Raw genomic sequence first — 13270 nt, 5'->3', positions numbered from 1 at the left:
TGCCTGCCTTTGTTTCTGCAGCCTTGCCCCTCAGGGAGAGCCCAGCCCAGCAGAGGACTTGGTCTCAGTTGTCCTTGCTCCCCTTGTGTTGGTGCAGGGACATACCAAGCACATATTCTGCTCCTGAGCCACACCCCAACCCTGTGTTTCCTTTCGGACTGGCCCTTGCTTCATTGGCACACCTGCCCCCCCCCCCCCACTAGTCATCAGTGGCTGCCTGTGCTGGGCTGGGCTGTGCAGAGCGAGTCTTATGTAATGCAGAACTCAGGCATTGTGAGCAAAGCAGTTCACCGTGGCCTTAGAGATGAAAAGCACCCGTGCACGTGTCTAAATCCGCTTGCTAAGTGGTGGTACAAGGATAGAAGCCATGTTCCATTTGCCCCCAAGCCTGGGTCCCTCTCATCCAGCTTCCCTGGCAGTCTCCCACCGCACTTCCAGCCTTCTGTGGATTTGGCCAAGGACCAAGGTGAGCACTCTAGGTCAGTGTGGTTATCTCTGTCTTCAGCTCATCACCTTGGCGGGGAGGGGTGGGCCTGGTCTACAAGCCGATTTCACTGACCACCTAGAGCACCGTCTGGCACACTTGTAACCTGCAGTACTCAGTGTTCCCGTACATGGATGTTTGTGTGGTTCCCAGACAGCCTCTGAGTGATCTGAGGGTCCATTCAAACTCATTCCTATTGAAAATACATTTTTTGTGGTGCTGGGGGAATGGAGTGAAGCCCAAGGCTTTCAGTTGTTAGGCAGAGTATTCTACCACCAACCACAGCCCAACCATAGCCCAGACCGTCCAGGGTCCGGGGCCTTCCTACCTCTCCTTTGCAGGCTGAGATTATAGATCCACACAATCTTGGTGGGATTTGAATTTTTTTTTTAACTTTATGAATCAGAAGGTCTGAGATAAGCTAAGTTTTCTTTTCTTAAAAGAAAACTTTGTTTCTGAATCTCAGCTGCCACTGACCCAGATCCACACTGACAGCTTTTTTTTTTTTTTAAGATTTATGTGTATGCATACTCTTATCTGCATATTTGCCTGTGTGCCAGAAGAGGGCATCAGATCCCATTACAGATGGTTGTGAGCCACCGTGTGATTGCTGAGAATCGAACTCAGGAGCTCTGCAGGAGCACCCAGTGCTCTTAACGACCCAATACCCCTACCTTTTCTGTGTGTGTGTGTATATGTGAGAGAGAGAGAGGGAGGGGGGAGAGAGAAAGAGAGACCCTGCACACGCTAGGTGTACCACTGAGACACACCCACCCAAGTACTAGACATTAAGGCACAGGTATATAGATGGATGGATATAGACACAGGGACGCTGTATCAAAGCCGCACAGGCAGCTGGGATCCATGGCTCCTGGCCACTGTCTGTCCACGGCTGGGGGGGAGGCGCGTGGGGCGTGGGGCGTGGGTAACGTCATCAGTGGGCAGGCTGCCCAGGCTGAGCTCAGACTTGCTCATCAGCCACCTTTCAGAACAGGCTGCTGTCAAGCCATCCACTGATTTTTGCCTCTAAAACTGGGACAGAAACGTTCTAATTCTGAAGGACGGTGGGCAGCAGCATCGCCAAGGACTCACATACCAGATGTACACAAAGCTTTTTGAGTTTTATTTTGTCCTCCGTTAGGAGATTTCTTTTTTTAACATGCATGCATTTTAAAACAGTAACAGAGGCTCGAACTGTTCAGAGCAGACATTAGACAAGCACAAGGGTGAAAATTCCTATTTAAAAAAATGGAGCTTGCAGCCGGAAATGGACAAGTCACATGTGGTGGGTAGTACTTAATCCTGCGGTCCCAACGATGACTCGAGGTTTCATTCACATTTTGTGTGTGCCATGTTCTGACCTGCCGCTGACATGTGCTAAGCAAGTGGCTCCCCCTAAATATACAGGCTCCCACCTGGAAAAACGGCTGTGGGCAAGGGACGGGCTCTTCTGGTGTCTCCTCAGCCTCCTTCCTGGTGACTCAACCTGAAGGACAATTGAGTCTTATTTCCCCTTGGTGACACTCTTCCTAGGTCTCACATTTCAGAGGACTGGGACCACAGCTGGCAGATTTTGGGTAGCTGTCTAAATGTGTTTCCCTTTGAAACCCCCTACCCCACCGGCCATTACTGCTGGTGAGGTCTCGAAACTTGGGAAACCACAAGGTCAGTGCTCTGAGGGCTGTCTCAGTACACTGTCCTTTCTGCCCGAAATACTTGAGTAGGTCAAGCACTAGAAACAGATAATGGTTTTTTTCCCTCTCAACCTGAATTGTTAAAGACAACTGGGGGCAGTGGGGTTGGGGGTGCGGGACTGAGACAGTCCTGGGTCCACCTCCCTAGGGAGGCCCGGCACAGGGTGATGAAGAGGGGAAGTCTTGACAGGAATCCAGTTTCTCCTCCCCTGAGCACTGCTAGGGGACCTGGTCAGGCCTAAAGCCCAGGATCAAGAAAAGTGATTCAGGGAGGGAAAGGGGAGGAAGAGCTGCCTGGAGGGGAACGATAGTGCCACGGAGAACAGCCTGGGGCCACTCATGGCGCCAGCCACAGACCAGTAACCCCTGAGCTAGATAAGGAAAGATTTAGCACTGCAGTGAAACTGAACTGCACTCCTGACGCTGCCCTGCAGGCTCCCCCCACCCCCACCCCCACCCCCACCCCACAGGGATGGCCTTAGACTGGGAACACAACCTGAGGCATTGCTCGGTGTCAGCTGGATGTGAGACGAACTTTCTCAGCTCCACAGTTTCCACAGGAGGGATGGGAACTGGCTGCTACGCAGTAAGGGGAGGGGTGAGGAACAGGACCGGAATCCCCTCCCCCCACATCCAGACCCCACCCAGTTGTCCGGGACTCTATTCTTAAATGTCTATTTCTGGAAGACCCAACACGACGCTGGATGCCGTAAGACAGGCTGGCTGTTCTTCATGGCCCTGAGGAGTCAAGGGTCTTGTCTTCCCCTTGACACCTGCTGCCCAGAGAGTGACCTGTGGGACTCGGGGAAAAGAGAGAGCAGATAAATGGGGGAGGAGGGGGTGATCATTTGGAGATTGAAGCCAAATAGCACATCTTTGTCACAAAGAGAAAGAAATCTTGTATGAAATGAAGATAAATAGCTTTTAAACATGAATGCCAAAGGAATCAGAGTTAAACCTCAGGTGTTTGAAGACAGCGCAGAGAATGACCTTTAAAAAAAACCTAAAATCCACCAAACCACAGCTCAAATAATTTGACCCATTCAACAATACTGTCAGGAAAACAAAGAGCTTGAAACAGAAAGCTACCTCCCAAAATTGTAAACAATATACAACAAAACGAAATGAAACCCCACACAACCCACGTTAGCCCAGAGAGACCGCTGGTGGTTGCTTAGAAAGGACTGTTAGGCTTTGCAAACACACAGCAGGAGCAGCCAGCAGCTTCCAAGCCGGGGGCAGATCCAGAGTTTTCATTCTTGATTGTGAGGTGGGAAATCCAGTCCCAACATTATTCCTACATAACCCTCTCCTACATTAAAATCATTTCTCCGCGAACCATGTGGTTCCGAGTCCTTCCCCAAGACCCTGTAGTTCTGCTCCCCAGAACCTTATCTGTTCTCTTCTTGGGAAAGAGTGGGCCCCCACCTGCCTCACCCAACTGGCAGTCCCAGAGAAGCCCAAGTCTGACAGCTTGCTTCCTGTCTTAGTTCAGTACTGGGTAGGGAGGAGTCGTCACAGCCACAGCCACAGCGGCGACTCCAGCTCCCCATGCTGAGCTCAGCCGGTTTGGGAGGCAGGCGTTGGAAATCATCTCTTCACCCATGACAGTTCCACGAACCAGCTTCACATCTTTGGGGTTATCTACAAAACTTCCATCTCATCCTAAATTCCTGATTCCTTCTGAGGGGGCTGGGAAGAGGTAGGGCATCTACCTCCTCCAAGGGCAGGCCAACAGGCCATTTTTCTTCCTGGCAACTGTTTGCTCTGGTGGCATCAGAGTGACTTGTGTAGCTTCCTTCCGAGGCCCTGGGCCAGAATCCTGAAGGAGGCTGCCATCACTCTTTCCAAGAAGGACCGTAGGCAGATCCCAAGTTCAGAAAGAGTGAAAGTAGTAAGGAAAATCAGTCAGCCCTGAGGCTGGGGGATGGGCAGAGCCCCACATCAGGCCTCCAAATAGGCTTTCCTGGGACACCTCCTCAGGTGACTCAGGCAACCTCAGGTTGGAGCACCTTGCTGGCTAAAGCTGTCCAGGTGAGAAGTCACAGGCACAGGAGCCAGACACCTGCACGGTAGGCTGGGGCTTGGAGTGGCATCTCTGCAGTGAGCCCTGCTCTGACCATACGCCAGTTATAGGTGACTGCACCCAGAGGTCAGTAGTTAGGATATGAGGATGCACACGGGCCCGGTTGGTAGATATTAGTTTCTGGGATTTTTCCCAAAGGGAAACAGCCATCGAAACACAGGGGTCCCAGTAAATGCAACACTGCTCTGGAGTTCCGCTTGAGCCAGAGGGTGACCGGCGTGACAGACATCAGAATTCCAATCAGAGGCGCAGGTGGCTTCGGTGGTGATCTGGGTTCTTTGAGAACCGCTGTCTGAGGGCCCAGCTGCTTTCTGGTCACTCACCATCTCATGAAGACAAACCTGTTCCCACTCTGAGGTCCAAGATGTCAGGGTCAACCTGCAACGTCCTTCTGTGAGGACGTGATCGATGGAGGAGTCAATGTGACGTTTCACTTGGATCCGAGGTGGAAACATGGAGGGAATTATGCACAATACTCCAGGGAATAAAAAGTCCATCTAGGTGAGATCAAAACGTGGCAGACTGAGGTGTCTGACCTCTCCTGGTGTCAGAGCAACTGCTGTCCCCGTCCCTTGTGTTGGCCTTAACTGAAGGGAACCAAAAGCCTGACAGGACTAGGGAGGGCGCCTAGGGTGGTGACACACAGCGTCATAAGAGCGGTCCTGGAGCCATGAATTTAAGAAACAAACCCAAAGAAACCCACAAAGTCAACTCCAGCCCCCAGGCATCATAAAAGGTACAGAGATACCGAAGAGGAAACCCTGTTTTAGCCAGGGTCAAAAGGGGCGTGTGTATCAAGGGTGCTCCTGAAGCAGGCTGTATCCTGTGAGCGCGTGGGGTGGGCAAAAGGCACGCCCCCGTCTTCCTTTCTAGAGTGGCCTTGTGTCTCTTTCCTGAAGCCCTCCTGAGCCCCCACTCTGCAACCCACCCTCCAAATGCACCCCTTCCCTCTCCCCAGCCCCTGCCTGAGTCCAGCAGCAGTCTGGACGCGGCAGAAGGTAGAGAGGGTTACGTCAGGATGTTGGACATGAACTCATTGAAGCGTTTCGAGTACTGCTCCGGGTTCACAGTGGAGATCTCAGCCCCTGCCTGGAACACACAAGACATGGTCAGACACTCAAGCTGGCTGGGGGTGGGGGTGACAGCTGAGAGGCACGGAGGCCGCTGCAACTTTCCTATTTAGTCTTTTTCTTAAAAAAAAAAAAAGCACTGACTAAGAGCACTGACTGCTCTTCTGAAGGTCCTGAGTTCAAATCCCAGCAACCACATGGTGGCTCACAACCATCTGTAATGAGATCTGACTCCCTCTTCTGGAGTGTCTGGAGGCAGTTACAGTGTACTTACATATAATAATAAATAAAGCTTTAAAAAAGAACAATTTTAGACCACTGGTTCTCAACCTTCCTAATGCTGCAACCCTCTAATACAGTCCCTCAAGCTGTGGTGACCCCCAGCCATAAGATTACATTCATTGCTACTTCATAACTGAGATTTTGCTACCGTTTTGAATCGCAATGTAAATGTCTGATATACAAGCCCCGTGAAAGAGTCCTTTGAGCCCCCAAAGGGTTGCAAACCGCTGTCTTAGACAAGAAGCACTTTTTTTTAAAGATCGTTTTGGGTGTGACCAGTGCTGACTCTGAGTTTATCTAGTCTTCCTGCCTCAGTCTCCCAAGCACTGGTGGCTGGGCCACCTAGGGAAGTGGCTTATGTCACGTCAGAGCTCGGGGCTCTCCTCTGACTGAATCACTCACTAAAGAAGTAGGAAGGCACCGGGGAGGTGGCACTAAGGCCCTGGCGCGCAGCAGGCCCAGCAGCACACACACACACACACACACCCCGCCCCGAGCAGCCAGCAGCTCGGGCCCAAAGGCCAGACAACTCTGGGAGGCAGGCGGCACAAGGGAAGGCAGCGGGGGGGGGGGGGGGGGGGGGGGGGGGGGGGGGGGGGGGTTGGCTGTCCTACTACAGGGAAGGAGGGCGTGGGCACATTCCCAGAGCACGTGGCCATGATCCCCCTCTGGGCAGGCGTAGGGATGCACTGCCCTGGGCTGGGCCCTGGGAGGGGACAAGGCCCCCACTCACCCCATGTTTCACTGTCTTGGCGGCATGTGCGGCTTTCTTCTTGGCGTCATACGGTGTAAGGATGTCTATGACCGCCATGAAATAGACCTCCTTCTTAGGGGCACCTGCACAGAGAGGACAAGCGCGGTGGGGGCGGGCCCACGACTCCTGGGTCCTGGGCGTGGCATTCCTCTGTCGGAGTAGGGGAGCAGAGGGCTCCTTAGAGCTCTGAATCCTTCACTCCATAGGACGAGAAAAGCAAAGCAAAAAGGTCTGCCCTAGCGGGGGCGGTGGTGACACATGCTTGTAATCCCAGCACTCGGGAGGCAGAGGCAGGCGGATTTCTGAGTTGGAGGCCAGCCTGGTCTACAGAGTGAGTTCCAGGACAGCCAGGGCTACACAGAGAAACCCTGTCTCGGAAAAAAAACAAATCCAAAAAACCAAACAAATAAAAAGAAAACAAAAAAAGTCCTTCCCATGAGCTGTGCCTTATCACCCAAGACAGCCAGAGCAGTGACACAGGATAGGAGAGAAGGAACCCCAGGAATCCCCGGTTCCAGTCCCCTCGGGGTGGCCATAAATCGAAGCTTGGAGGTCACCCCAGATCCCAGCAGTGAGCCGAAAGCACTCGTGGCTGGCTGGGCACAGCGGCGCAGAGAGCGAGCGAGCGAACTCTTACTATCATGGCTTTTCATGGCGTAGACATCTACGGAGGGGTCGAACTCTCCTGGGCCAAAGAACCGAGGGAAGCTCAGCAGGTTGCCGGGGCTGTCGGGAGGCGTGCCGTAGGAGCAGAGCAGGCCTCCGCCCACGCCGTCGTTCTCGCATTCCTCCTCCTCCGCGCGCTCCTCCACCTCCATCTCCTCCTGCTCGGCGCGGTCCACGTCGTGGATGCCCACCAACAGACTGTAGTCCATGATCTTCAGCTGCGCCAGGAACTAGGAGGGTGAGAACAGACAGGCGAAAGGTTTCTAGGGGATGCTTCCGAGGCATCCGGAAAGGGAGAAGGCAGGCAACACGGTCAGCTCATCTCCACACGGGCTTTAAATGAACAATGGGAGACACAAGAGTGGTGTCTGAGGTGCTCAGCAGGGCATGGCTGGCAGCGGGGGTGACAGGACTCCCCGAGAACAGGCACCGGGCTGTGGCTACAGGAAGAAGAGGAGCCAGACAGACGGGGCTGTAGGGTAAAGATCAAAGGGCAGGCTCTCTGAGCCAGGAGCGGCCCAGAATGGCGTCCAGCCATCTGAGTCTGAGGAGGAACTGAGCACAAAGGCCCGCTGCACTGTGGAAGATGGAGAGGCTGACACCACACAGCCATTCCTCACAAACCGTGACTCCCAACTGCTTCTGGGTCCAATAGAGCAGGCTGGCCTTAAATTGGTTTTGTTTTGTTTTTGTTTTTAGCTGGGTGTGGTCATGCACAAGTTTAATCCCAGCTTTAAGAGGCAGAGGCAGGCAGATCTCTATGAATTTGAGGCCAGCCTGGTCACAGAGTGAGTTCCAGGTCAGTCAGGGCTACTTAAAGAAACCCCGTCTCAACCAACACACACACACGCACACGCGCACGCGCACGCGCACGCGCACACACACACACACACGCACACACACAGACTGTCTTAAAACAAAAAAATTAATTTTTAAAAAATGTATTTGTCCAGGCCGTGGTGGTGCACGCCTGAAATCCCAGCACTCTGGGAGGCAGAGGCAGGTGGATTTCTGAGTTTGAGGCCAGCCTGGTCTACAGAGTGAGTTCCAGGATAGCCAGGGCTATACAGAGAAACCCTGCCTCAAAAAAAAAAAACACCAAATCCAAAAAACCAAATATATATATACACACACACAATACTGAGCTGGAGAGATGGCTCAATGGCTAGAGCTCTTTCAAGAGGACCTGGGTTCAGTTCTCAGACCCACATTGAGCAGCTTATAACTGCCTGTAACTCCAGCTCCAGGAGTTCAAACATCCTCTTCTGGTTTCCACAGGTACCTGCACAAACTTGGGTACATAGAGATAGCACCCCCCCCACACACACACAAAACAAAAACAAAACAAAACCAAAAAGGCAGCCCCGGCCCATCACTCTGCTAAAGACCAAAAGAAGCTATGTGGAGCAGGGAAGAACTCTGGCCCCTCCCCTGGGAAGCAGGGAGTCTGAGGCAGGGGACTGCTGGCTGGAGAACCTCAACTGCTGGCTTCCTGTCACTAATGCTGCACGTCCTTCCCCAGTAAAGACACGGGAGAAAGCAGTCCACACTGGGCTACAAATCCCCACCTGTAAAATGATGTCTGTGGAGGTTTGAACAAGAATGGATGGTCCCACGGGCTCATCTATTTCCATGCTTGGTCCCAGCTGGTGGAACTGTCTGGGAAGGATGAGGAGGTGTGGCCTTATGGGAGGAGGTGTGTGGCTGAGGGGGGCTTGGAGGTGTCAAAAGGCTGGGCCATTCCCATCCTAAGCTCTGCCTCCTGCCTGCAGCCAGATGCGGGCTCTGGCTGTCCCTGCCTCCAGCCCTTTCCTCTGCCATCTCGGGTGTCTAACGCTCTGGAACCAGAAGCCCAATTACACACTTTCTTTTCTCAGTCGCCTTGGTCATGGTGTTCTATCACAGCCACAGAAAAGTAATTAAGAAAGTGTTGCCCATCGTACAGGTTCCAGGCGAGGCTCACGCCGCCACCGCCCTTTCACCACACTGCGGGAGCAGCGAGTCCCACTCTCAGAAGGCTAAGGAGGCTCCGGGTCAGAGGTCAGAGGTCAGAGGGTACCTCAACGTCCCGCTTTAGCTTTTCCAGGAAGTTCTTCTTGCTCTCTTCTCCCACGTGCAGCTTCTGCCCTTCGTTGAGGAAGTCATTATCTTTGAATGTTGGCAAGTCCTTAGCCTGGGAGAGCAAAGCAGGGTCGGGTTAGGTGGGTTAACTCAGCCGGGAAGAATGGCTGTCTGCGGCGAGCAGTGTGTGGGCAGGGGAGGGGTCTTTAACACAGGTGCACAGCATGAGAAAGACAAGCGTGCGACAGGCGATGGCAGCCTCGTAGCCTGTGTCGGACTCTGAGGACAGAACGGAGGATCCCCCCCACTGAGCCTGGGCGGAACCCAGGCTGGACTAAGCATAGACACCTTCTCCATCCCGCAGAACCACAAAGAAGCCAGCAAAGACACAAGTCCGCGCTGAGCGCGCCAAGGGCAGGCAGGTGCTCAATGCCACATAACAGTTCACAGTGACAGAGCTGGGCTGGGGGTCACAGAGGGGACATGACAGATGGTCACAGAACGTGTCACTGGGCAAGCGACCCTTACACATACCTTTTCCTTGTCACTGGCTTCTCTGGCGACGGTGGAGCCCTGGAGGGACAAGAGCCACGAGAAGTCACGCTGAGGCAAACTCCTTTTGCAGATAAACGTGTGTGTAACATATGTGTATGTGTGCACAGGGGCCAGAGGCTGACAGCAGGTGTCTTCTTCTGCCTTTTTTTTTTCCTGAGACAGGGTTTCTCTGTGTAGCCCTGGCTGTCCTGGAACTCACTCTGTAGACCAGGCTGGCCTCAAACTCAGAAATCCTCCTGCCTCTGCCTCCCAAGTGCTGGGATTACAGGCGTGCACCACCACTGACCAGCCTGCCTTTTTTTTTTTAAATGGCTTTTTGACACACAGTTTCCCTATGTAGCCCTTGGCTGCCCTGGAACTCACTATGTAAACTAGGTTAGCCTCCAACTCACAGGGATCTGCCTGCCTCTGCCTCGAGTGTTGTTGGGATCTCTGCCCATGCCCCAGCTTCCTTTCTTTGTGTGTGTGTGTGTGTGTGTGTGTGTGTGTGTGTGTGTGTGTCTGTGTCTGGCCAGCAAGCCCCAGTGACCTTCCTGTCTTTGCTTCCCAAGTCCTGGCATCAGAAGTGAACAACCCAGTGCTCGGCTTTCTTCTTCGGTGCTGCGGACTGCACTTGGGCCTTCATGACCTCGCAGTGAGTGCTTCGCCAGCTGAGCCATCACCCTAGCCCCGGAGGCAAACTCCTTTGAGCAAGTGGATGTACACTAGATACAGTTAAGGGGTGCATGGATGTAGGCTGCTTAGCACCTTAGAGGGGCCAGAAGGCAGCCATGGCCACTCTAGCTCGGCCATTTCTTGAACTGACTAAAAGGCATGGCAGATGCTCAGTAAGCAAGGTCGTCCGGAATAGCTCCGTTCCCACACTCACAAAACTTTTCCTTACAGCAGTGACCAAGTCATTCGCCACCACGGGGGCTACATGGTACAGGAAGGAGACGGTCTAGGCGTGGAGCACAGGCCCAAGCGGGCCTGGACTGTAGGGAGGCGGTGGTGGCCAGGCCTACTTCTAGAAGGGAGGTAGGAGGTGTTTACTTAGGGGAAAGAGGACGTGTGGAGGGGCACAGGGATGCTGGGAAGGAAACCATGCAGACAGTGTATATGAAATTCTGGCTAGGTACAGGGGACAGACTGTGTGGTCACAGCAGAGGGAGGGGACAAGATGCGAGGTGACAGAAATCAGGAAGCCTGGCTCAAGGACGGCAAAGGCTATGTCCCCCAAGTAAACAGTGCAGTCACTGCATGGCACCGGACAAAAGCCAGCAAGTCTGCAACGGCACATCCCATCGCAGGAACTGAAGCACATCAACTGTCGCACGCGTCCTACCCAGGGCTTACCTAACCTCTTGATTACCGTCACCTTGACTTCAAATAGCCGGTCTGTAGTGATTAGGCACGTCAACTCTAGAGTTATCCATCTGACCAGGTGTGCGTCCCCACCCCCAGTACACACTGCTGGAGGAGGGAGCACCCTCTCCCGGCCACAAGGAAAGCAGCGGGGCCACCGAACACAGAGCCCTTTACCTTCAGGTCGTATTTGCGGTGCACAGTAAGCCGATGACTGAATACGTTCCTGGTGACTACCATGTAAGTTTCCACACCATCCACCGTCAGGCGGTACATGCCCAGGAACTGTGGCAGGAGGGTATTGCCGTGACACTCCACTATGAACTAGAACGGAGAAGAGGAAGTGAGGAGGCCTGAGGGGCAGGAAGGACTCTCCCAGGCTCTCTCTCTCAGAGATCCTAGCTCTAGACTCGTGGTGTTTAAAACAGCTCTGCAGAGGCTCGGGAGATAGAGAGCTCAGTGGTTAAGAGCAATGGCTGTTTTTCTAGAAGACTTCAGGAGAAATGAATGACTCCAAATTCACATCCCTGACTATATTGTGGATTTAAAGCCCAGGGCTTCTGCTCTAACATCAGAGATCAGAAGTTCTCTTTACCACGTCTCTATGCCTGGTTAGCAGGTGCAATGGTTAGCTTCCATGGTAAATTAACTGGTCTGGAAGCATCTATGAAAGAACTAGAGATGGCTCAGCTGATAAGAGCATTTGCTCTCTTCCAGAGAACCTGGATTCGATGCCCAGCACCCACATGGCAGCTCACGACTGTCTGTAACTCTAGTTCCAGGGGTCTGACACTCACTTCTGGCCTCTCTGGGGACCAGGCACACATATGGTTCATATACATGTAACGGTACATAGATGTATATGTAGGCGAAACACCATACACATAAACTTAATTTTTAAAAACATACCTAAAAGATTAGCACAGCAGGCCTGGGGATGTAGGATATATTCCACAGCCACGAGGACATGAGGGCAGACCTAAGAGATGACTTGATCTACCGATGTCACCATGGTATGAGGCCATTATTAGCAAGCGGGAAAGGTGGGAGGTCGGAGCAGCTAGAGGATATAGGGATCTGGGACCTGTCCTCGGGAGCTGTGTCCTGCCCCGGCCACTTCCGACATGTCCTTTCCCTGCTCCTAGCCTGCCCTCCCTTGCTGCACTGTGACACTCTCCCCAAGTGCATGAGGCCGAGGGACTGAGCTCTTCAGAACCAGGAGCCAGAACACACCCTTTCGCTCTCTTTCTTAAAAATTACACTTGCTTGGTTGCTTTTATATGGTGCCACATGCTTGTGGAAGTCAGAGGACAACTTGCTGGAACCAGTTCTCCCCTTCAACCCTGTGGACTGAATTCCAGTCATGGGGGTGGGGGTGGGGTGGGGGGGGATGGGCTGGGGGTGGCTGGGTGAGAATGACCTTGTAGGCTCAGATGTTTGGACACTTGGTCCTCAGCTGGCAGCATTGAGCTTGTAGCTTCCGGGGGCGGGGCCATTCTGGAGGAAGTATGTCACTGCAGATGGGCTCTGAGGTGTCAAAGCTACACACCATTCCCAGTTTGCTCCCCAGGCTTCCTGCTTATGGTTCAGTTAGAGATGAAAGCTTTCTTTCGGCTTACTGTTCCAGTGGCCAGGCCTGCCGCCTCTGCTCCACCATCATGAATGCTAACACCCCAGAACTGTGAGCCCAAATAAGTTCTTCTAAAAGGTGTCACAGTCGTGGTGATTTAGCACAGCACTAGAAAAGTAACTAACAGGTCAGCGGCAAATACCCTTGCCCACTGAGACTTCGCCATAGGTCCCTAATTTTGTATTCTTTAAGCTGTTTCTGTCAAGGTGTTTTGCCACCTCAATGAGAAAAGGGATTAAGGCTCTAGGAAGCACCTGCCGCTGCCAGAGTGGGCCTGGCCTCCCAGCCAAGCCCCACTGTAGCTCTCTCTCCCCTTCCCAACCCTTCCTCCACAGCCCGGGCCCGGGCCTGGGGCTCACCATACCTGGTGGTATTTCTTTAGGATGTTGTGCATCTCGGCCACATCCTCACTTGACACAGTCTTGATGACAAACCGCCGATCATAGGTGGTGAGGAAGCGCGTGCCACACCTGCCCTGGCTGTCACTGTTGATGGGGGCACTGCGTGTCACTGAGTTCTGAGGAGTCCAAACGAAAGCAATTGATTTTGACAAGAAACATAGTATTTTTTTCCCCTTTTCTTTCCCACAGTGCTAAGAGGTGCACCCAGCATTGCACATGCTAGAGAAGCACCCCTCCCCATCC

At 53.1% G+C, this 13270-nt stretch overlaps 1 protein-coding gene across 1 annotated transcript in view; it reads right to left on the bottom strand.

Annotated features, from left to right (window-relative positions):
• Positions 1 to 1586: 1586 nt before the first annotated feature.
• Positions 1587 to 13270, bottom strand: part of Pip4k2b (phosphatidylinositol-5-phosphate 4-kinase type 2 beta) — a 31243-nt gene continuing 19559 nt past the window's right edge. Inside the window, exons 4-10 of the mRNA XM_052197908.1 lie at positions 12991 to 13143; positions 11174 to 11320; positions 9632 to 9670; positions 9096 to 9209; positions 7008 to 7266; positions 6350 to 6453; positions 1587 to 5353 (exon numbers count right to left, since the gene is read on the bottom strand). Of these exons, the coding sequence (XP_052053868.1) occupies positions 5273 to 5353; positions 6350 to 6453; positions 7008 to 7266; positions 9096 to 9209; positions 9632 to 9670; positions 11174 to 11320; positions 12991 to 13143 (897 nt within the window). The 3' untranslated portion in view covers positions 1587 to 5272. The remainder of the gene's footprint in view (positions 5354 to 6349; positions 6454 to 7007; positions 7267 to 9095; positions 9210 to 9631; positions 9671 to 11173; positions 11321 to 12990; positions 13144 to 13270) is intronic.

The sequence above is a fragment of the Apodemus sylvaticus genome, chromosome 10 (genome assembly GCF_947179515.1).
Source record: "Apodemus sylvaticus chromosome 10, mApoSyl1.1, whole genome shotgun sequence".
NCBI lineage: Eukaryota > Metazoa > Chordata > Mammalia > Rodentia > Muridae > Apodemus > Apodemus sylvaticus.
This window is presented reverse-complemented; position numbering and strand designations above follow the sequence as displayed.